General features: G+C 42.1%; 1 protein-coding gene across 6 annotated transcripts in view; it reads left to right on the forward strand.

Moving 5' to 3' along the window:
- DYM (dymeclin) overlaps window positions 1-21,100 on the forward strand; it is a 212,008-nt gene that overhangs the window by 177,564 nt on the left and 13,344 nt on the right. For all 6 annotated transcript variants that reach the window (XM_053931483.1, XM_053931487.1, XM_053931488.1 and 3 more), the window contains one exon: window positions 457-570. In XM_053931483.1, coding sequence (XP_053787458.1) covers window positions 457-570 — 114 coding nt within the window. The remainder of the gene's footprint in view (window positions 1-456; window positions 571-21,100) is intronic.

A 21,100-nucleotide genomic window follows, 5' to 3' on the forward strand; every position in this document is an offset into this window, starting at 1 on the left:
GAAATGTAGTCTCTCATACTGAGATACTTAACAGTTGTGTTGCCTTTTCTCCAGAAGTCAGTGAAACTATAATGATTTTACTTTAATACTTTACAGTGTAAGTAAACTTCTAGCTCAAATCATAGAAAGACTGGAAGAACTCAAAAGCCGGATGGGCAGAACTGACAGAAAGAAATATAAGCATATGTCAGTGCACAGTACTTGAAAACATAAATTTATTAATTCAGCTGCACGTGTTATATTGTAAAATAATCTGTCTGTTGAAAATGACTGCAAGAGGATGCTGAGAGTTGTGCTAATTTGACATTAACAAAGTCTCCCTGGCTGTGACACAGGCAATAATGTGATTATTCAATAAGAAGTGCAGTGGTGCCAAAAAAGAAGATGACAGCTTTGTGTATAAATTGATCCAAAGATCTCTTCTATTTATTTATGTGCTGTGATGTTTCATTTCAGGTGATCAGCTTTTTCAGCTCCCGATTAGAGCAAGCTGGAGCTGAGCTGTCAGTGGAGCGAGTTCTGGAAATCATCAAGCAAGGAGCTGTCGCTTTGCCCAAAGACAGGCTGAGAGTAAGTGCTCAAGACCTCATCACTTAAAGTATACTGTTCCTATCAATTACACATATATGCCCTTTATAGCTGTAACTTCAAAAAATCATCTCTTCTCTCAGTAGTGACTGGTAAGTGATTACACTGTTGATTGCCATATGTGTATGTTTTCATTTCAATTCCTAATTTCTGCTAAGTGTTTGGGTGAGTTTTTGTGATTAGTTATTAAATTGAAGTGTGTGGAGGAATTAAAATTTGCTGAAGCTAAGGTTTTCTTCGTCATATCCTGAAGATGCAGGCTCCTCTCTCCATCTGTTGTTCAGTTATGCTGTAACCAAACACTGGTAATTCTGTCTTTTGATTAATTTCTTTTTCTGTCTCAAGTGTTCTTTTTCTGTCTCTAGTGTTCTAGTGCACCTCTGTCTTGGTCTATATTAAATGCTATAAAGATAAATTTGGAGGGCTTTAGTTAAGAATTACCCAACCTAGTGAAAATCAGTTCAGGACCTGTAAGTCTGGTCAACATGATGATGAGCTTTCTGTATAATCCTGAGCAGTCCCCTCCATTCCTTTCTGAGAACCTCTCAAATCTCTTGAGGGATTTACAAACTGACAGGTTTTGTGAGGCTAAAATCCATTAATGGCTGTGTGATGTTTAAATACTGCAATAAAGAAATCTGTGTAAGTGGGTAAGTAAGCAAATGGGAGCTGTGTGTGTTTTTTAAACACGATGAATCTTGTTTCTCTGTTATGCCAAGTGTATTTTAAATACTGTCTGTTTTCTGTAGAACTATTTTTATTGCTACTCTGTGATAAGAGAGTGAGAGCACTATTTCTTTTGTGATAACTTTAGTAAAATATCCTCTGATAAGGCACACTGTGTCTGTACAGCCAGTGGCAATGGGTGGTAATTTATTTATATGCTGGTAATTTTAAAACACCCAGTGGGAATTTTCTAGCTGGCTGCATATACTAATGTCTTTCCTGCAGTTCCCTGTGTCCCTGAGATGGCACATCTTCAGTCACTCAGACTGAATTCCTTCAGGAGAGGTTGGTCTAGAGTCTGAGTCCGGAGCCGTGGTACAGGAATAGCCTGAATTACACCAGAGCAGTTGTTGGATCCAAATCCAGCCCTTCAGGTTGTCCTTTCTATGTGGTGATGCTGTGAATACAGAGGAACTTTGGCGGTTTCTATGACAACTTGTTCTGCTGTGCATATAATTAAAAGCTCTTATGTTGAGGCTACACCCTTCTTGACACAGAGCCATCACCAAATCAATTCACTGCTTAGAAGAAAATGAAGGTTTTCTCAGTTGCTGAGTGTGCCACACTGACAGATATGTCAGGCCACAATTTACAGAAATGCTGTTTCTGGAGTGAAATCCCATCAAGTTTAAATTTTCTGCACTAACAATATACAGTATTCAAAATTATATGTTTATATTGCCACATAAGCAACAAACCAGCAGTTTTTGGTATGTGCCAAGCTCTGTAAGTCCTCACGAAACACTAAGTACTTCCAGTTTTAAGGATGCTTAGTGTTGCTTGGAGCACTTCCCTTTCCTCTGGAGCACTTGAGTTTTAGGACAGACTTACAAAGGAAATACAGCCAGCCTGGCACATCAGTCTTCTGTACTGACCACTTACACCTTCTGGGTTTTGTCTTTTTGTTTTCCTTTGGTTTCCTCTCTTTTTATTGTTTCCACTTATTTTTCTTTTTTTTTTCCCTCTTTTTTTTTTTCTTTTTCTTTTCTTTCTTTTTTAATACTTCTGCTGTGCAACAGAGTTTGGCCAGAGCAGGTTACTTTTCCATGTAGAAAAGGTGACATTGACCTTGGGATGTTTGTGTATCTATATATAGATATATATGTATGTATTGTCATGCATCAATTTGTACATGCAAATAACATCCTTCCTTTGTACAGGTAGTGATGAGCAACGGCACATGTTTCCCTCCTATAGAAATGGCCTTGTGTGTCTTTGTGCCCTCTGTCTGTGTGCCTCTCTCTTGGGACTCTCCCTGTTCCTCAGGTCTTCCCACTGAAGTCTGAGGTTTTCAGGGGAAGCTATTCTAAAGCTCAACAAACTCATATTAAGATCAGACTGAAGATATAGTTACACAATAACTCTGGCAACTCTGAGGCATTTCAGCAGCTAAGTAAAGGAGAAACCTTTAATCCTTAGGTCTTTAATGACACTCTCTGGCAAGTCTGGATGGGTGGGAGCAGCCCTACCCACTCTGGCTTTGATGGCACCTTTCAGGAAGTTGTGCAGATCCACAAGGTCCCCCCTGAGCCTCCTTTTCTCCAGGCTGAGCCCCTTCCCAGCTCCCTCAGCCTCTCCTGGGGCTCCAGCCCCTTCCCAGCTCCTTTCCCTGCCCTGGACATGCTCCAGCCCCTCAGTGTCTCTCTTGTCTTGAGGGGTGCAGAGCTGTCCCCAGCACCAGGGGCAGCTTGTGCTCAGCCAGTTTGGACAATGTCTGGAGGAATTGTGAATATGTTGCATCTGTCTTGACACAACGTGTACGTAATTCCAATGTACAAAGCTGTGGAGTTCAATCCCAAGAATATATATATGTATATGTATATGTGTCAGCTTTGCAGTTAATTGCTAACTAATTTTCAAGCCATCCTTGCCTTTTGCCACAGCGTACTGAAGTGCTGTAAAGTACTAGAGACCCTGCAGAGATATTATTCCTGCCTCCTAGAAATAACCATCTTCAGCTGAAACACTCTGGGGGAGGCAGTTGAAACATGGATATGATTTGGAAAATGAGGGCTGAGGCAGAGCTTTTACTCACTGACTTCCCTGCAGCTCAGACAATGGTGTTTTTTTCTCGTGTGTACCTAATGTATGCACGGATGTTTTCAAGTGAATGTTTTCAAGTTGCTTATCTTGGCCTTTGTTGAGGAAGTGAGCATTCAGGAGGTGCTACATGTATTCAGGTTCTGAGTCTGTTGCTTAGCCCATAGTTCAAACATGAATCAACTTCAACTAAAAATAACAGCACTTAGAGCCACGATCCTCATCTGCATAATGGAGCTTATCAGTTGGGGAGCACACCCTGGTGCTCCTGCTCCCTTCCACTGTAGGAAGCAGCACGGGATGCAGTGTGAGCATGTGTGGTAGCAGTAGGTCATGGGTAAATATATGTGTGTGTGTGTCTGTGTTAGGAAATATATCCTGCACTTTCTTAGCAAATAATTATTGGGAAATGGGAGATCTAACTCAGATTTTCCTTCCAGTCCTGGAGCAGTCTGACTGGAGATAAACAATATAATTAACATTATTTTAAGCATATGCTTTTAGCTGTGTACTGTGGAAGGCCAAGAAAGTCCAAGCTGAGCAATTAGCCTTTTAGAAGACTTCTGCACAAACAGAGAGATAAAGGGCAGGTGCTGAAATCAAGAGCTGGTTATTTCTCCCTCAGTCTGTGGGAGGAGATAAATGAAGTTAATATGCCCGGGATGGAGGCAGAAGCCATGGTGTGGAGATAGAGCTGTCTCCTTCGCAGACGAGCAGCCCATAATCCAGGCTCCCTGCTATATTGCAGAAGCTTATTAAAGGCAATTTAGAGATCATAGTGATAGGTGAAAATTAGCCTCATTCTTTCTTTCTCTTTATTTTTTTGAAAGTTCTCAGGCTGCCTTCCTTCCCTTTGGTGACCTATCTGTACTTTCAGGATTAGGAGAGTGAGAGAAGCAGGACCATGTCTGGAGCCTGTGACTTATCTCAGGATTTCAAGGGGAGTTAGCCAGGAGATAGCAACAACTCTTCTGCAATAAGTGGGAAAACTTGTTTCAAATGCCAGCTAGTGACTGGAAGCTGACATTTGGTTTCATGGAATGATCACACTTGGGAGGCCGCATTTAATGCTTTATAAAAGAAAAGTTCCCATTACCTAAGCCACTTAAGATGGAGATTTGTTTTTCATTAGCATTTTCTGATCTGCTTGTGTTTTTCCCCCACTCCTTTTCTCCCCATGTCAATGAGTATTTTGTCATCAGTATTTTGTGCACTCTGTCAGATGTTCTTTGTGTGCTATGCAGACATGCCATTATGCCATCAACTCTCACGATTTTGATATGGTACAAAATTTAATATTTATTGAAGTGCATTTGAGTTCGATGGGCATTAAAATTTCACAGAATATGTAAAAGGAGCAGAGGTAAAAGCCTTCAGTCTCTTGACAGAACAAGTTTCACTTTAGGTGTTAAAAGCACTTCTCATAGGTTTTCCCTTCTATTAACAATGTACTTCCAACTCCATCAGCTTCCATTTGTTTCACTGAAAAAAGCTGCTAATCACTGAGGCACCAGAGCACAGGGGAAGAGTAAATTGTCATCATGATGATGGCAGATACTGCCTGGGAGGTGGACCAGAGCAGCTTTATATCTCTGGCACATCACCCTGGGGAAGCAGCACCAGCACTAGAAGTTTAGCTACAAAAAATATCATAAAAATAAGATGGTTGTTGAATGAGGTGGCAGTGAATTCAACAAGGGATGTCAAGCATAGGTGCTTTGGTAGAATCACTGATTTATTTAGGTTGGAAAAGCCTTCCAAGACCACCAAGTCCCACCATTTCCCCAGTACTGCCCAGGTCACCACTAACCTGTGTCCCCTAGTGCCACATCCACATGGCTTTTAAATCCCTACAGGGATGGGGACTACAACACTGTCCTTGGCAAAAAGGGCTTGAAAGAGTTTTATGTAAAGAAATTTTCCCTGCTGTCCACCCTGAGCCTGCCCTGGCCCAGCCTGAGGCCGTTCCCTCTCCTCCTGTCCCTGTTCCCTGGAGCAGAGCCCGACCCCCCCCGGCTGTCCCCTCCTGTCAGGAGCTGTGCAGAGCCACAAGGTCCCCCTGAGCCTCCTTTTCTCCAGGCTGAGCCCCTTCCCAGCTCCCTCAGCTGCTCCTCATCAGACTTGCGCTCATGGCAAATCAGAAATCAGGAATGGCCATAAAAGAAAGTGCATGTGAAGTCCCCAAAACCAAAGGAACCTAAACAATTTCTTGGCTTGGGTACTGAGCTCTCTTTGGAAGAATTTTCCTGCTCCTGCAGATGCTCCTCCCAGGGAGGAGACATCATCTGTTGAGCAGTCAGTGGTGCCATCACACCTGCAGAAGGATAGGACACGGGCAACCCTGCATAGCACTCCAGGTGGGAAAGGAAATCGGTAGTGTTCTATATATATGCATCTTGTTGATCCAAAGAAACCATCTTCTTTAGAATTGCTCCTGATTACAAATTTTTTTCCCCCCCACAGTCCTGCTGGTTGGTATTTGGCCGCAGCAAGATGCTGGATTCAGGATCCAGACCGGTGGACTTTAATAATCCAAATTAAACCTTGGGGCAGATGTGTAATTGCTTTAAAAAGCTATGTACAGCTTTCTTGTGTTTGTTTTACTGCTGTAACACTTTTGCTGTGGAGTTTTTGGTGGAATAGTTCACAAATTTAACTCTGTGTGATACCTAAGGGGGTAGGAACAGAGGACTTACAGAGACCAGCAACTTCATTACAGAGTTCTAGGGCACAGCACTAAGCAAGAGAGACAGAAAACTTCCTTAAAAAAATAAATTCATCCAGTTCTTCCTGATACTTATCTTTCTCTTTTTTTTTTTTTCTGGCTCAAAGGTCAAAGTTCTTATTACAGTGGAAGCTGATTGTGTCTAATACATCCTTAGGTCTGACGCTAGGCAGGCGTCTACAACACAGACTTCCTTTTGCTGACCCTCAGCTGCTGTTAACCCTTACCCTGAAGAAGATCAGATTAGTGACAGAAGTGTAAGAAAGTTTTAAACAAAGTGCTTTTTGGGCCTTTCCAGAACACTGACCATATGCTAAGAATAAGAGTATTTATGGATTGTATATTTCCTTCTGACAATTTATAACCTCAATTAAGATGTCCAACTTCCCTGCTTCCGTGAGCTGACCTGTAAGTGATGGACAATAACTCAACGTTTCTTTTGAAGGCATTTGTTTTAGAGGTCAGCTTCTCAGAGACCTCGAGTAGAGAGGAATATACTCTGCGTCCCTTGAGAAATATTATTTTGGGTAATCAAAATTCCAGGGGGAAAAAATGATCTTGAAAGTTTTGATGGGTTTGTGGTCAGAAAATAACTTATCATTGTGAAACTGTGAGCAGTCAAAGACATGTCTGCACTCAGCTGACTCTGGCTAATCTTACAGTGGGATTATAAACCTGTCTGTCTGTCTGTCTGAGCCAGGGCAAACCCTTATGCAGGTGCTTTTCTATTAATGTAAGCCTCACTACTTAAATTGGTGAGAATGAGTTGAAACTAAACTGGATGACACCACTTTATAATAAGTATGTCCAAGCAGGAGTTTCTATCATTTAAATCTGTTTAATTAAATGGTGCAAACTTGTGTGTAGGCAAGATCTAAAGTATGTGAAAAATACTATGGAAAAACTGTGATTATTATAGTGCTTGAAGTTAGATACTTGCTGACATAATGCATTATATGGTAACTCTTGGCTTTGTAGTTTGAAACCTTACAGGAAGAAAAATAACGGCATCATCCCAGAAGGGAATGAAAGCTTTGGGGGTTTAGTTCAGAAATAAATACCACCCTCACTTTGAAGCATTAATATGATAATCCACAGAAATGTGACTTTAGTAGGAAGTAGGGTTCAGGAGCTAGTTAGAATACATAGCATTTTAACAAAAAATTAGCTCATGTGCCTGGTTGCTTTAACACTGAAAAAGCCAATGGCCAAAGTAAATTCACTTTGCCACCTATGGATTCAAAGTCATGGAATCACAGAATTGTTTAGGTCGGAAAAGCCCTCTAAAATAAATTCCCCCAAGGTGGCCAAGGCTGCCACTAATTCATGTCCTCGAGTGCCACATCTACATGGCTTTTGAGCGTGTAAGTGTTCAAAAGTCTTTGAAACATGATGACTCCTGTTGTTCCATGGTTAGAAGTGGATTTTAGCAGTCTTCAGAAAGCCTTGTTTGTAGCCATGTGCAATGCAAATACAGCTGATGAGTTGGATTGAATCCCAACAACACTTCATTTTCAGAAGCATCCTTCAGGTAAAATGGAAGGAATCCGTTAACTTAGAGACTTCAAGGAAAGAGAAGTAAATTCTACTGCAGTCCTTAGCAATATAGTTTGACTTGAAACTTGCTATCTACAAAACTTATATTCATATTGCTGAATTCAAGGGTTTTGAAATGTTGGCATAGGCTGGCAGTTACCAAGCATTTATCAAGCATATTTATTTATTTTTCAAAGTTTGGTTTAATATTTTTATATGAAAAAGAAAACCTAACAAGAACTCTTGATACAGTTTCCCATTCCTGCAAGTGTTTGCATGGATTTTGACTGTCATACATGTCGAGATTTGGGTTTCTTTGGTGTGGTGTAAGACAAGTCCCTTTGCATAGAAGATCTTAGTTACAGCTGAGTATTTTATCTGCTTGAGTGTTGCCAGGCCTAGCAGCAGTGGTGTGCACCGTGGCACTCACAACCTCTCCCTGGCACTCCCAAGGAGAGTTCACTCACGCTGTAACTGACACCATATTTACATGTTACTCTTAAGACTGTTAGAAAAGGGGATGTGCTTTCCACCTTTCCCCAGTTGTCTTACAAGTGTGAAAATTATACAGTATCACATTCTTTAAATTATTTTTGTAGCATTATAGGGAAAGGGACCAAACAAACAAACAAAAACAAAAAGGAAAAAAAAAAAACCAACAACAAAACAAACAAACAAAAAACCACCCATCAAATGATGCCAGAAAACTAATTTTTTCAAATGTGAATGCTTTTGAGAACCCAAACAAGTTAGGTTTGCTTTTACACAGCAGCTGTCAGTCAATTTTGTGATTAAAACCAGCTTTTTAACTTGAGTTTACTTCAGAGGTTATAAATTCTTTCATGGGGGCGGAGAAAAATAAACAGTAATTTTTGGCATTGTTGACTAGAACAAGAAAAAAACCCAGCTATTTTATTTTGCTTGTCTGCCTGGCACACAGTTAAAAACATATTAATGCTTTTCTGACACCTCCCTATTGAAGAGTAATATAAACATCACTGCAGCATCAACACAGGAAAAAAATCATTAGCAAACTTTTGAATCTCTGATCTTTAAACTGTTTCTCATGTAATATCAGTTTCTTATTGTAAAGCACCCAAAAATCTCTTTGAACAGAAAATAGTAATCATGCTTTCAACTTAGACCATTTATATAACAGCTTTTCTTCAGAGATGAGGAATAAACTGAGAACTTCAGTCTTGTTTTCTTCCTGGTCATTGAAGCATTCATTTCCATGGGGAAAATCTTGCTTCCACTGGAAAGTTTTGCTGATAGCTCCAACATTCTCAAGGTTGTCAGGCTCTCTGCTAGGAGATGGTACCAGGCATGACGCAAGCAGGACAGCAGGCAGGCCCCAAGGCTGTGTGTGTCCCATGGTGGGGAGTGTGTGATTCACAGTGGCTGGTATTAGTTAGGAGGAAAGAAGGATTGTGTTTCATGTTCCCCTGCCCTGTCCCTGATTTCCCTGGCTGCTGCTCTTCAGGGATCGTACTGATTGCATGGTAGCTCAGAAAGTGGAGCTGGTGCCATGGTCGACAGCCTGGTGAGGATCTCGTGCCAAGAGAGTTGTGTGTGAGCAGAGCATCAAAACTGCATCTGTGAGCTCCTGACCTTCAGCCACCTCAGTTAGAGTGGATTGAGAGAAGCAGCTCAAGGAGCAATGGGATGGAGGTAGAGCTTTGTTAGCAGGTGCACAGTCAGCTGAAAGAAGCTGGGAGTTAGCCACATCAAATCCATCAGCTTTTGCTCACTCTTGTCCTGAATAGTTTGAATTTTGTCACTCTTCTTGGTGAATAATTTCTCTTACACATGTTACAATTCAAATAAGACACTGATGTCTGAATCCCTTCAATGTATCTTGTTTGTTTGTTGTAAGTTTAGGTTAGATACTGGGAAGAAATTCTTGGCTGTGGGGCTGGTGAGGCCCTGGGACAGCCCAGAGAAGCTGTGGCTGTCCCTGGATCCCTGGCAGTGTCCAAGGCCAGGCTGGATGGAGCTTGGAGCAGCCTGAGGTAGTGGAAGGTGTCCCTGCCCATGGCAGGGGATTGGAAAGGATGAGCTTTAAGATCCCTTGCAACTCAAACAGTTCTGGGCTTTTGTAATAGAAATATTAATACTTCTGTGCTGGGCTTTGCTTCTGTCAGCCAGCCTGTGGCACTCCATACCTGCAGTTATCTTCCACTTTAATGCCACATCCTGAAGAGAGCAGGAAAAACACTTTTTCTTGCTGCAGTGTTCCTTGCTCATTATGAAATGCTATGCACAGAAACATTGCAGTCTTTGGTAGAAGCATAGCAGCAGCCCAAAAAGGATCAAGGATGCTTTAAAGGTGACAGAGTTGTGAATATCAAAATACTCCAAAGAATAGCAAATCTTTTTTGTATCTCCTTCAGGTATTCCCACCGCTTTTCTCATTTGAGGTTTAAAGCATGCATTAATTAACGTGGGGTAAAGTCAGGGAAGGAGTGGCAGGAACAGGGAGTTTGTTTGGTCTACGTGTGGGTGTTATGTCTGAAACAGTGCTCCAAGGCCATGTACCTTGTTTGCAAACCTGTGCAGATTGAGAATGTAGAGAACTGTCATTCTTTTATGCTGTTAGCTTGTATTTGTCACAGCCCTGAGCAGAAAGCACCCAAGATCCCAGCAAAGGAATGAGTAGTGATGCTGTGATAAAGGACAGACTCAACCAAGTCTCTGGCATTTTCATTGGGAACAAGAAATAATTTATCCTGGGCTTTCCAAAGAGCTAGAACATGCAGTAAAACTGGATTCAGATGCATTGAGAACAAGCATAGTATTTCTTTAGTTTCCCCACCTTCCCATTTATTACTTTGTTTTTCAGTGATGGGATATTGTGCATCCCAGTAAATTCCAGACCCACAGTACTTTCTCCCTGTCACCGAGACATCTGGTTGTGCTGGAGGAGCTAATCAATTGCAGACATAGTTGCTATTATAAGCCTGCAAGCCACTTGAAAACTTACCCAGGATTTTGGTAATGAAGGGCCTGAAGTTATTATTTGAGCTTTTCCTTTTTTTTGACTTTTAACTTCCCTTCAGGGGTCATCAGACTGGCAGTATTTTTATTCTTTTTTACAAGCTCAAATTTTAGACTTTTGAAAGTTCAATTCTGTGTATGTCAACCTACTTGAATTTCCTGTAAAAATGTTGGAGTTGTGCTTGATTTGTAATAATATGAAAGTGAACAAACATCCAGGTTAACTCTGTCGGAAAAGTTGGCACATTTGTCATTTTACTATTAGAGCTGATATTTACTGTTAACTTTCAGTAAGACTATTTGTCACATTTATGAAGATAACTTTTAAAAAGAATTTGTAGCTCAAAACAAAGAAAGGTTTAGAACTTGAGAGTGACGTTCAGCTCTCGAGGAGACGCACCCTATAGCTCAAATTGAAAACCCCTCCTTCAGAGCCTCACTGATGCCAAAATCTAACCAATAATGAATGATTTATCATTCTGTATTTGGCTTTTTCCTGTTGGGAGGGTGGGGGCGAGATCCTCAACTCCAGAATACCGAGTCACTCCTAGCACTTGGCTCTGAAACACATAAACAATGCGGACTGTTACAAGTCCCATCCCAACGCCCGTATTACACGGCCATGTGTTCTCAGAGTTCCTAGAGCCTGATGTCAGGCATGTGCTGGGGCTGGTGTATTTTCTGGGGGTCTCACGTGCGGCTGGAGCAGCTGTGCCGTGGCCCGGGCTCGCAGCGCAGTCTGGCAGCACCGGCGTTGCGCTGGTGCCGCTCGGCTGGGCGGCGATAAGCAAAGAGACAGTCTGGCTCCTTCCAGGAGCCTCTCGGTCATGTCTGAGCGCTCGGCAGTTCCCAAAGCCTCTGGCTGACTTTCCCCTGTGGACCGTTCATTTATCAGGAAATGGAATTGGTTACAGGATTTCGCGCGCTGCCAAACCTCACTGACGAAATCAGCCCCGTTCCTGCTCTCAGAAGTAGGAAGAATGTGTTAACTCTTTGTGCTGACGCTTGTTTTTAGTGCTTTTGCTGAAAAAAAAGCCAGGTCCCTTCCTACTTTTAAAGGTTTCTGGAAATTGCTGACACACTCTCACCCTTTATGAATATACTACTAATGCAGGATAATTTTGCCTATTACATTTAGCTCTTTGCATCACAGTTACCACTGTCTTTATAAATATTATTCTAGGGCAATTGAGTTATGTTAATGGGAGATTTGCCTACTGAATTCAGTGTATTCTTGCTTCAAAAAATGTCTTCTGAATTAGAGGAGTGAAAATTAAGATTTATTAAAAACATAAACAATGCTTTGTTGTTTAAGGGAGGCTTTAAAGCCTAAGTTATACATATAACTTATACATAACTTGTAGGAGCTTAACCAGAATTGAATAGAAATATGTCTTTAATTATGTATATAGGATGACAACAAAAAAACCAAGTGCAGTTCTTTCTGAGTGTGTTGCTGGCTTTGCATATAGTTACAAACCCAGCTGTGCAATGGCAAGGTAAACACCACTCTTTTTAGATGCTATTTGGAGGTCATTGTCTTTCATTATGGATCAAGTTTTCCGCAAACTTTAAAGAACAAATGCACCTTTAAAAATGCAAATGCATATTTTTTTGTGACTTACCAGACTCCAGGTTGCTCTGAAGTTTTCAGGGCAGAGCTGGTTGTCAATCACATAATCATCTGGGTTGAAAAAGCCCTCTAAGACCATCAAGTCCAGCTGTTCCCCCAGCACTGCCAAGGCCACTATTAACCCATGCACCAAGTGCTGCGTCCACACAGGTCTTAAGCCCATCAAGGGATGGGGACTCCACCACTGCCCTGGGAAGCTGTGCCACGCTGGTCAATCCTCTCAGTCAAGAAGTTTAGCCTAAAGCTCAACCTAAACATGAGCAAATTCTCAGTTTTGCAAGTTGCATTGAGAAACAAAGAGCCAATTTGGTTTTATTAACTTTTTTATATTGATAGGGGGTACTCCTGGGGATTTTTCATTTCTCCAGTGGTCAACATCTGTGTCTTAAGACCCCCTAATTTTGTCCCTGATCAGCTGAGTTTACTCCTTTTGCAATACTTTTTCTGTGTCACAGACTGTATGTTTTAAAGGGGATGGAGAAATGACCATTTGCAGGTTGTCTGCTGGTGGATGCAGGTGTCTGTTCCTGTACCACTTGAATCATTTTAGTTTGTGCAACGATGTGTTGCACTGGGAGCAAGTCTCTCATAGCATATCAGTCTGTTTTAATGCAATCAATAGTTGTAACCTCCCATGTATGAAATAACTAAGCCCAGAGGTAAAGCACAGTGCACATATGGTAATTATTATGTCTGGAAGTGGTTGCTGCATTAATTGATAGCAGTAGCAAGTAATGCAGCCTCGCTTAATTTCATCACTTATACAAAAATCCTGTAAACAGAATTTTTGCAGTCTAACGTGGTAGAGTGTTTTTTCTCCATTTTATTATGAGCAAATCACTGTGGAAGTATTTAGAGCTCTCTTAGTTCATTTAGCTTTGTGGTAATTTGTGATCCTTTGTTCCATGAACAAAAAGTGGCTGAAAACAGCTCGTCCACAACCTGTGAAAGCACCATGAAAGCCTCATCTGCCACTCTCTGAGAAGTGGCTGGTGTTGCAGAGCTGCCTGGGGCTGGTGCCAGCGAGGGACCCTGCTCATGGCCTGCATCCTGCGAGCCTGAGCCACTCCAGGGGAGGATAAGTGGGTGATTTGGCCTCGTTTCCGACATAACTGAGGCTCGTAAAATTCAGATGTTTTCCAAGCTGTGTCTGCAGCTCAAGTTAATGTAAAAATATTACGAATTTAGCATTCCTTGCCTTTAAAAAAATTGTGGTTTAGTAGTATAAATATGATTTTCCATTTTAAAGTAGTGTGTCATAAATACTCCTGAGGATCTCAGAATGTTGGTCCTTTCCATTGTGAACAAGGAAAGCCATGATGGCTAAGGGCTGTGCATGCTTGGAGCTCTCTCATTCTGTCAGTGAGAGGCTGATGATGATCAAGGACATCAGAGTGCCAGTAACACTCAAATCCGCTTACATTATGAATAGAAAAATGAGTGAACTTGTCACAACCCCAGAAAGAACTTTACTGTCATCGGGTAAGCTCCAAATACTTTAGAACCATGGTTTGGGCTTAGAACCAAGCCAATGGTTTGGGTTGAAAAGGCTTAAAGCCCATCCAGTGTCACCCCCTGCCATGGGCAGAGACACCTTCCACTGTCCCATGTTGCTCCAGCCGGGCCTTGGGCACTTCCAGGGATCCAGGGACAGCCACAGCTGCTCTGGAAGATCTGAGTCAGAGCCTCACCTTTCTTCAATGTTTGCTTAAAATCTTCATTTTCTTGAATACATACAAGATAAAGGACTGGCTGAAGATAGACTATTTTGGAGTAATAGGTAGTAAAACTAAATCATATAAATGCAAATATAATGTAGGAAAGCCTTACATGTAGGGTTCTCAGAAGGACTGGTGAGGGTTTCACTGGCAGCAGGGTTATGTTGACAGTTGTAGTTTTAAAATCAAGTAGGTTCTCTGTTTTTATTCTCTCCTTTACATCTTACTTGTAGTTAGGTTACAGTTCTCTAGGAAAGATGCATCCTGTTCATACAGAAGGCTTGTTTATCTTACTGAAATCCAGGGAAGTACATTTCATTCCAGGATGAAGGAATGCATCAGAGATGGGTATTGCACAAGAACCCAAGGTAGCTTGAGAGGGTGGTGCTTGGGTGAGTGACTGGAGTACAGTGATTCTGCAGTTCAGGAATGAGGTGCATTGGCCAAGATGAGGATGAAGGGTGGGCTAGCACAGGACACTCCTATTCCCAAGCTGCTGTCTGCATGGAGACTAATATTTACATGGAGGCTTACTGTCTGTCCCCTCCACCCCTAAAGATTATTCCAGTTACCTTCTGGAAGCTGCATTCTGGATTCAGTCACTTCATTCCCGAGTCATTGCTTTCTTTGCAAAGCCCAGCAATTGCACTGGAATGAAATCACCTTATCCTGGATTTGCCATAGCTGCTTCCAAAGAGCTATTCCATAATACTGTTATGCAGATTAGTCTCCTGAAGAAGGCTGGGCAGTGTTTTGGCTATCCCAAACCAGTTAAAAAAAAAAAAAATGCAGACAACAAGGTCCTACCTGCCCAGCCAGGACTACCGTGGACTAGGTAACAGTAACAATTGAATTGTATAAATGGAAACGTAATAACATTAATACAGTAATAGCTACTGTGATTCTGAGACTGAATTTTTCAAACCAGTAAAAATGGGAAAGGGAAAATAAGCAAATTCTAGCAGCAGGTTAATCAGCAGTGCAGGAGTTTGCTGTTTCTCTCCCATGGTGCTCTTCACCTTGCCATGACTGGAGTTCCCCTCAGTGCTCTGCAGAGCTGTAACTGCAGTCACAGCCCTGTACTCAGCTGAGCTGAATAATGCCTCAGCTTTGTCTGTGGCACTCTGTGGGTTGTAATTAACTAGCTCCCATTAAGGCAACAGATGAAAATTCATGCAGTTACATGCAAAAGCTTTAGAAGATGAACTAGTGTCATGTAACAGGAGGTGTTAAAGGAGGTTTTGTTTCTTTTTTTTTTTTTTGCTCAGGAAAAGGGTAAAAGTTTTAAACTAAAAGAAGGTAGATTCTGAGTAAGGTATAAGGAAGAAACTTCTTATAATGAGGGTGGTAAAATACTGGTACACATTGCCTAGGGAGGTGAAGGATGCTCCATCCCTGAAAGTGTCCAAGGCCAGGTTGGGTGGGGCTTAGAGCAGCCTGGGACCTGTGTCCCTGCCCATGGCAGGGTATGGCACTGGATGAGCTTTGAAGGTCCCTCCCACACCATTCTGTGATTCTATGACTCTATGAAATAATTATGTAATTCTTTATGTTACCTGTAGAGAGCAGAAAAATATTTCTGTAAGGGACACAAGGGAAGTCTACTGCAAAGATCTCCTTCCTTGGATCAGAAGAATCTGGTTGTGCTCTACTGGTGACACAGTCAGGGTGCGAGGGACCCTTTCAGCATCTTCATCTCACATCCAGTGAAAGGTGCTCCAGCTGGTTGTCAGCCATGAGGACGCTGTTGGGCTGTGATGAGTAGAAACCATTGCTGTTATGAGTGAGGTTTTGGAGGAGAATAATGTAACTGGTGACATTTTTTAACTGTTATCCATTATTAGGAATGTATACCATCCTGTTGCTGTCCACATGGAAGAGCATCCTTTGCACAAGACAGTAGATGGTGAAGAGCTGATGTTAGGTGGTCCACAAGCTTTGTGGAGGGGAAGGGTCAGGAGATGACACACAAACTCCAGTCACCAAATGGAGTGTGAATTGCCAAAAGAGATCAGTGAAATATTTCTTTATCCATAGCTGAACTCTGGCCTTTCATTGCAATGTGAAATAACCGGAGAGGGTAGCAATAAGCTCTTTCCATGTGAGCTCTTCAGATGCTGCATTGGCTCTCCTTGCATCTATTTTAACTTAATTGTGCAATTTAAAAATAAAGAAGTAGTCCCGAAGTTTAATTTTTCAGTGGCTCTTAGAAAGATAGGGTAATTTAAACTAGAAGAAGAATGTTTAGACTAGATATTAGGAAGGAATTCTTGACTATGAGGGTGATGAGGGCCTGACACAGGGTTTCCCAAAGAATCTGCCCCTGGATCCCTGGAGATATCCAATGTCAGGTTGGACAGGGCTTGGAGCACCCTGGGATAGTGGAAGGTGTCCCTGCCTGTGGCAGGTGGTTGGAATGGGATGAACTTTAAGGCCCCTTTGAATCCAAACCATTCTACAATTCTCTGATTCTCTTACTTTGTAGGAAGGAAGGGCACAAGTAAGAGACTTTTGAGAGGAAGAATTCAAACTTTACACAGACTCTAACATGAAACAGTCTGTGTATCTATTGTTTGACACCAGATACATTGGATTGACTGATTTCACTGGTTTAAGGAAGCTGCTACAAGAAAGCGATACCAAGTACAAGGCAGAAAGCAAGCTCTGGAGAAACAGAAGGATGGGAAACCAGTGAGAGTTTCCAAGTCGCTCCCCATGGCAACGGAGCTCTGACCTGGGTAAACAACTCCCTGCACGTGTACGTTTTTCAAAGCTACTTCCATTCTGCTAACTGCTGGCCTGCCACATCATTTGAACTCTCTTAACCTTCTAGGGTGATCCCATTTTTTCTGAAAGTGAGTACAGAGGAGCTTCCCTGCCCAAAGCTGCAGAGCTTTGGCTTTGCAGGAGATTGGCAGAAACCCCACACTCATGAGCAGCCCAAAACTCCCTGTCCAACACATCTTAGAGGAGGGCTCCCAGCCAGAGCCCAGCCCCTGCTCACTTCAGAGCTGTACAATTGCTCAAGCTAAATAATATTCCCCAAGTTTCCCTCCCTAGAAAGCCTCCCTATACTTTTATTACGTTTTTTGCTGTGACTAAATCTGCTTCACATGTGTTGTGCAGCCTCCCCTTGCTCCATTGCATATGTTGTGAGTCCAATGAAAAGTACAGTGCCAAAGGCACTGCATTCGCATGACGTGTTGTTTCCAAATATCTTGCAACTTTGGTCAAAATAAAGTAAAATTACACTGAAGTGCCCTGACCCCTTTCTTCCCCTGCTTAGTTGAAAGCTATTTCCAACCCGTGTGTTCCTTCTCTACTGCAGACCTTCAGTGTAGGCAGAGTAGCTAAAAAGTATAAAGAGTTGCATTTAAAATTAGTTTATTCATTTGTTTGATTAATAAAGTCCCACATTATCACCCCTCCATCAAGAAAAAGAAGTATTAACCACTTTTTAAATAAAGTGTAAAATAATGTGTCAGAGGCCAACAACTTTATCCCAAAAGGTGCAAAATTTAATGAGTTATGACAACTAAATACAAGATAAAGGGAGGAAAAAATCATGTAACCTCTAATTATACTAATCCAATTGCTGTTCCCCTTTTAAGGTTTAGCTGTCTTTTTTGAATTAGTATTTTGAATTAAGTTTCCATAATATGTGGCAGATTGAGAAAAACAGTCCTCAGAAAATTTCTGCCCTGGATGACAGATGAACTAGATAATGGAGTATAATCTCTTCCATTTTCATGATTTTGACACATTTTCACTTCTGTGTGTATGTTTAAATCAAGGAATCAAAATAAGTTTGAGTACAGAATATAAATCCCAGACAAAATTACAGCTTTCATTGCAGTGTTGGGTTAAATGTAAACAGCAGGAATGTTACAAATATCTTCTAATTAAATGCATAAATCAGAGGAATGTCTTGAATGTTTCCAGCAACTGCACCAAGAAGTGAGAATGGGGAAGAGATGTACTTTGTCAGCTGATGGCTGCGTTAGCTGCATTCCCATACAGAGTTTAATTTTGTCACAACCTTTGGTACAAGTTGCTTCTCTCCAGTTGATTTACAGGCTGTTTGTTCCTGCCGAGGATGATTAGAGATGGAAATGGATTTTTCCTGGCCAAGCAGGGGTTTTCTCATATCTGTCATCATCACTGCTGAGGACTCTGGTATTTGGAGGGCAGCTGGTTTAGACCACCCTTCCTTTTTTGTAGCTGTAGATGTTCTGAAGTATCAGATGATAGTATTGAATCTTAAATCCACATGGATTTAGGCTGGGTTTATGATAAGATTTAATTCTAAACCCACAATCTGTTGAGCTCACAAACAAAGGCTGATTTTTCTTGACTGTGTCCTCATGTTGACTCTTGTGCCTTAACAAACTCTACTGTACTCCTTTCTACCCAGGTTTTCTCCTTGCCCTATAAGTTGGAAAAGCTTTCTTAGATCATAAAGTCCAGCTATTCCCCAGCACTGCCAAGGGCATCACTGACCCATGTCCCCCACAAATGCCACATCCACACAGCTTTTAAACTCCTCCAGGGATTGGGCAGCCACAGCTGCTCTGGGCAACCTGTGCCAGGGCCTCACCACCCTCACAACCAAAAATTTCTTCCTAATATCCCATCTAACCTGCCTTTTGCCAGTTTAAAGCCATTTCTCTGATGTTTAAACTGTGGGGACAGCAACCAACCTGTGGGTTATGAGTTGGGGCTTGAGGACAGGCAGTGTAGCAGTGGGATGAGAATTTCCCATCTTGATGATTCTGTAGCAGCAGCATCCAAAGCTCCATGAGGAAGATTTCCCTTCCTTCACTGCAGCATGTGAACTATCAAAAACCACAGCAAAGATTGTTTTTATAGATGGGAAACCAGAGGATGGATAGTTCTGGGTACTTCACTGAGGGAAGGTTCTTCAAGTCTATGGGAGACTAGCAGCTCCAAAACATAGAAGGAAATTTTGTGTTTGTGGAGTAGAGTGGGAGGAGATCACAGGCCTTCAACTTACATGTTGTCCTTGGTGTGAGACCCACGAGATCCAAGTGGTGCCTGTAGTTCTGAGCACAGTCAGGCAGCAAAACTTTATTTGAATTCCTGGTGCTTATCTGCCTTACCAGGACTTGCCAAGCTCCATCCTCCTGAGCTAAGAGCAGCAAAGCCTGATTGTTGTCTCCAGGGTAAACAAACCTGGCCTGAATGCACAGGGAAGAAGGGGGCAGATATGTTCAATAACAAAGAAACATAATAGCGTTTATGAAAGAATTCCCCAGCCAGAGGTGGGGAGTTCTCTAGAAATGTTTGATTCATGTCCTGAAGACAATCTTTACCAGAATAAGTCTAAACACAAGTGAAGTGTCAGTGAAGGCAAACAAGTATGGAAATGCTGTGTCTAAAGCATAGTGAAACAGAAAACACAAGTAATTTTCATTCAATATTGAAACAGCAGCTCACTTGGGCCCCTTTTTCAGATTGAGGTGATGGTTTGCATTAGGGTAAAAATGCAGTTTCACTACAGGAGAGTGCTACTTTTTAAAATGGTGGCTGCAGCATGATACCAAGCATACTGATCCCTTTTGCAGTCAGCTCCTGTAGTAACACAGTCAAGGAGTTTGCCCAGTTGGCCAGGTTGAAGATTTGTAAAGAGGTCTTAACACCTTGAAGGAATCCTTGTCCTGCTCCTACTTAGCCTTTCTCCTTTCTACGCACAGTTTGCCTCTATCATTTATAAAGGCATGTTTTCAATACCTAATTTGAAATTGCTATCACAACCTTAATTATTATAATGAATATAGTATAAAATATAGCATAGAATGAGCAGCCTAAAAATTCATTTCAGAAAAGGCATCCTGGTTGGTTGTTGAGGTCAACTTAACACAACTCCCCTGATTTTGGTTTGTCTTCACAGGACTCTTGGCATTCAAACAATTTTTTTAATAAAGCTGTGAAGTCCACATTCACAAAATTACTGTGCAAACATACAAATTTGGCACCAGCTCCTTGGCTGGCAGTCCTGGCAGAGATAAGGCTGCAGTCTGGCACTGCGTGCTGTGGCTGGAAAGGTTTTACTGTCACTTGACATTTCACTCCTCAAGACAAATAAATGGGATTTCCTGCATGCAGCGGGGCAGCACTGCTCATCTCGCAGCACAGTCTGTCTTTTTGCAGAGGCTTGAAATATTTAATAAGGGAGTATGTCCACTGGGGTGTACATTTTTCCAGTTTGGGGAGATTAGGGAGCCAAAGGTCTGCCGGCTCAATAGGGTGTTAGTCAGCACGTCCTGAGCTTCAGGCAGATAAGGGTCCACTTCCTAGGCTGCCCTGATCTGAGAGTTAACAGTTGGTGACAGCGAGTCTGTCTCTGTTCTTAAGTCATTGTTATAATTTTTTGTAATATTTACAGGCCTGGCTCTCTCAGATTAAAAAGTACAAAATCAAAAGGAGGTCTTCCTCCGTGGGCGCTGGGGGTGGGGGAGGATGTTTGGGCTTGGCATGCGGCCCTACCGCCGCGCTGGGTGGGAGGGACCGGAGCAGGATGTCGGCGCGGGCTTCAGCTCTCTGGCTGCTGTGAAGGAAAACTCAAACCTTGTCTAACGACCTTCCAGGAGCCCTCCACACCAGGAAACATGCTGTAAATGTCAGCCCCCAGGATGCAAATCAAAGGTGTTAAGCTCAGCTGGGAGAATGGACCTTGTCTCTCTGGTTGATGCATGAAGCCAAGGCCTAGGCAGTGCATCAACCCTTGTACAGTGATAATGGAGAGGAGCACGGTCCCAGTTGTCCAAAGGAATGTTCTTTTTGGCTTGGCGGGATGTTTTGGAGGCAGTGTTGAACCAATATGTAGTGAAAGCATGTCTGGGACCTCATCACTGGAAAAGTATGCAAACTGAATCACTGTGCTCTTCTCCTGCCACCTTTTGTGTTGGGGGAATATGTTCCACACAAATAAATGAGAAAACAAAACAACTGTGACATGGTAGTAACTCTAGATTTGGGGTGAAAGAAACAGGCAGATGAAAGCAGCATTTTGACCTCTCAGTCCTTTGTGGTTCTGCTGGATTATCCCAAGACTGTATTAGGAGAGAAAGGTCATACAATAGTTTGCAAAAGGAAAAATCCTAAAACTGTGAAATT

Source organism: Vidua chalybeata, chromosome Z (assembly GCF_026979565.1).
Source record: "Vidua chalybeata isolate OUT-0048 chromosome Z, bVidCha1 merged haplotype, whole genome shotgun sequence".
NCBI classification, from domain to species: domain Eukaryota; kingdom Metazoa; phylum Chordata; class Aves; order Passeriformes; family Viduidae; genus Vidua; species Vidua chalybeata.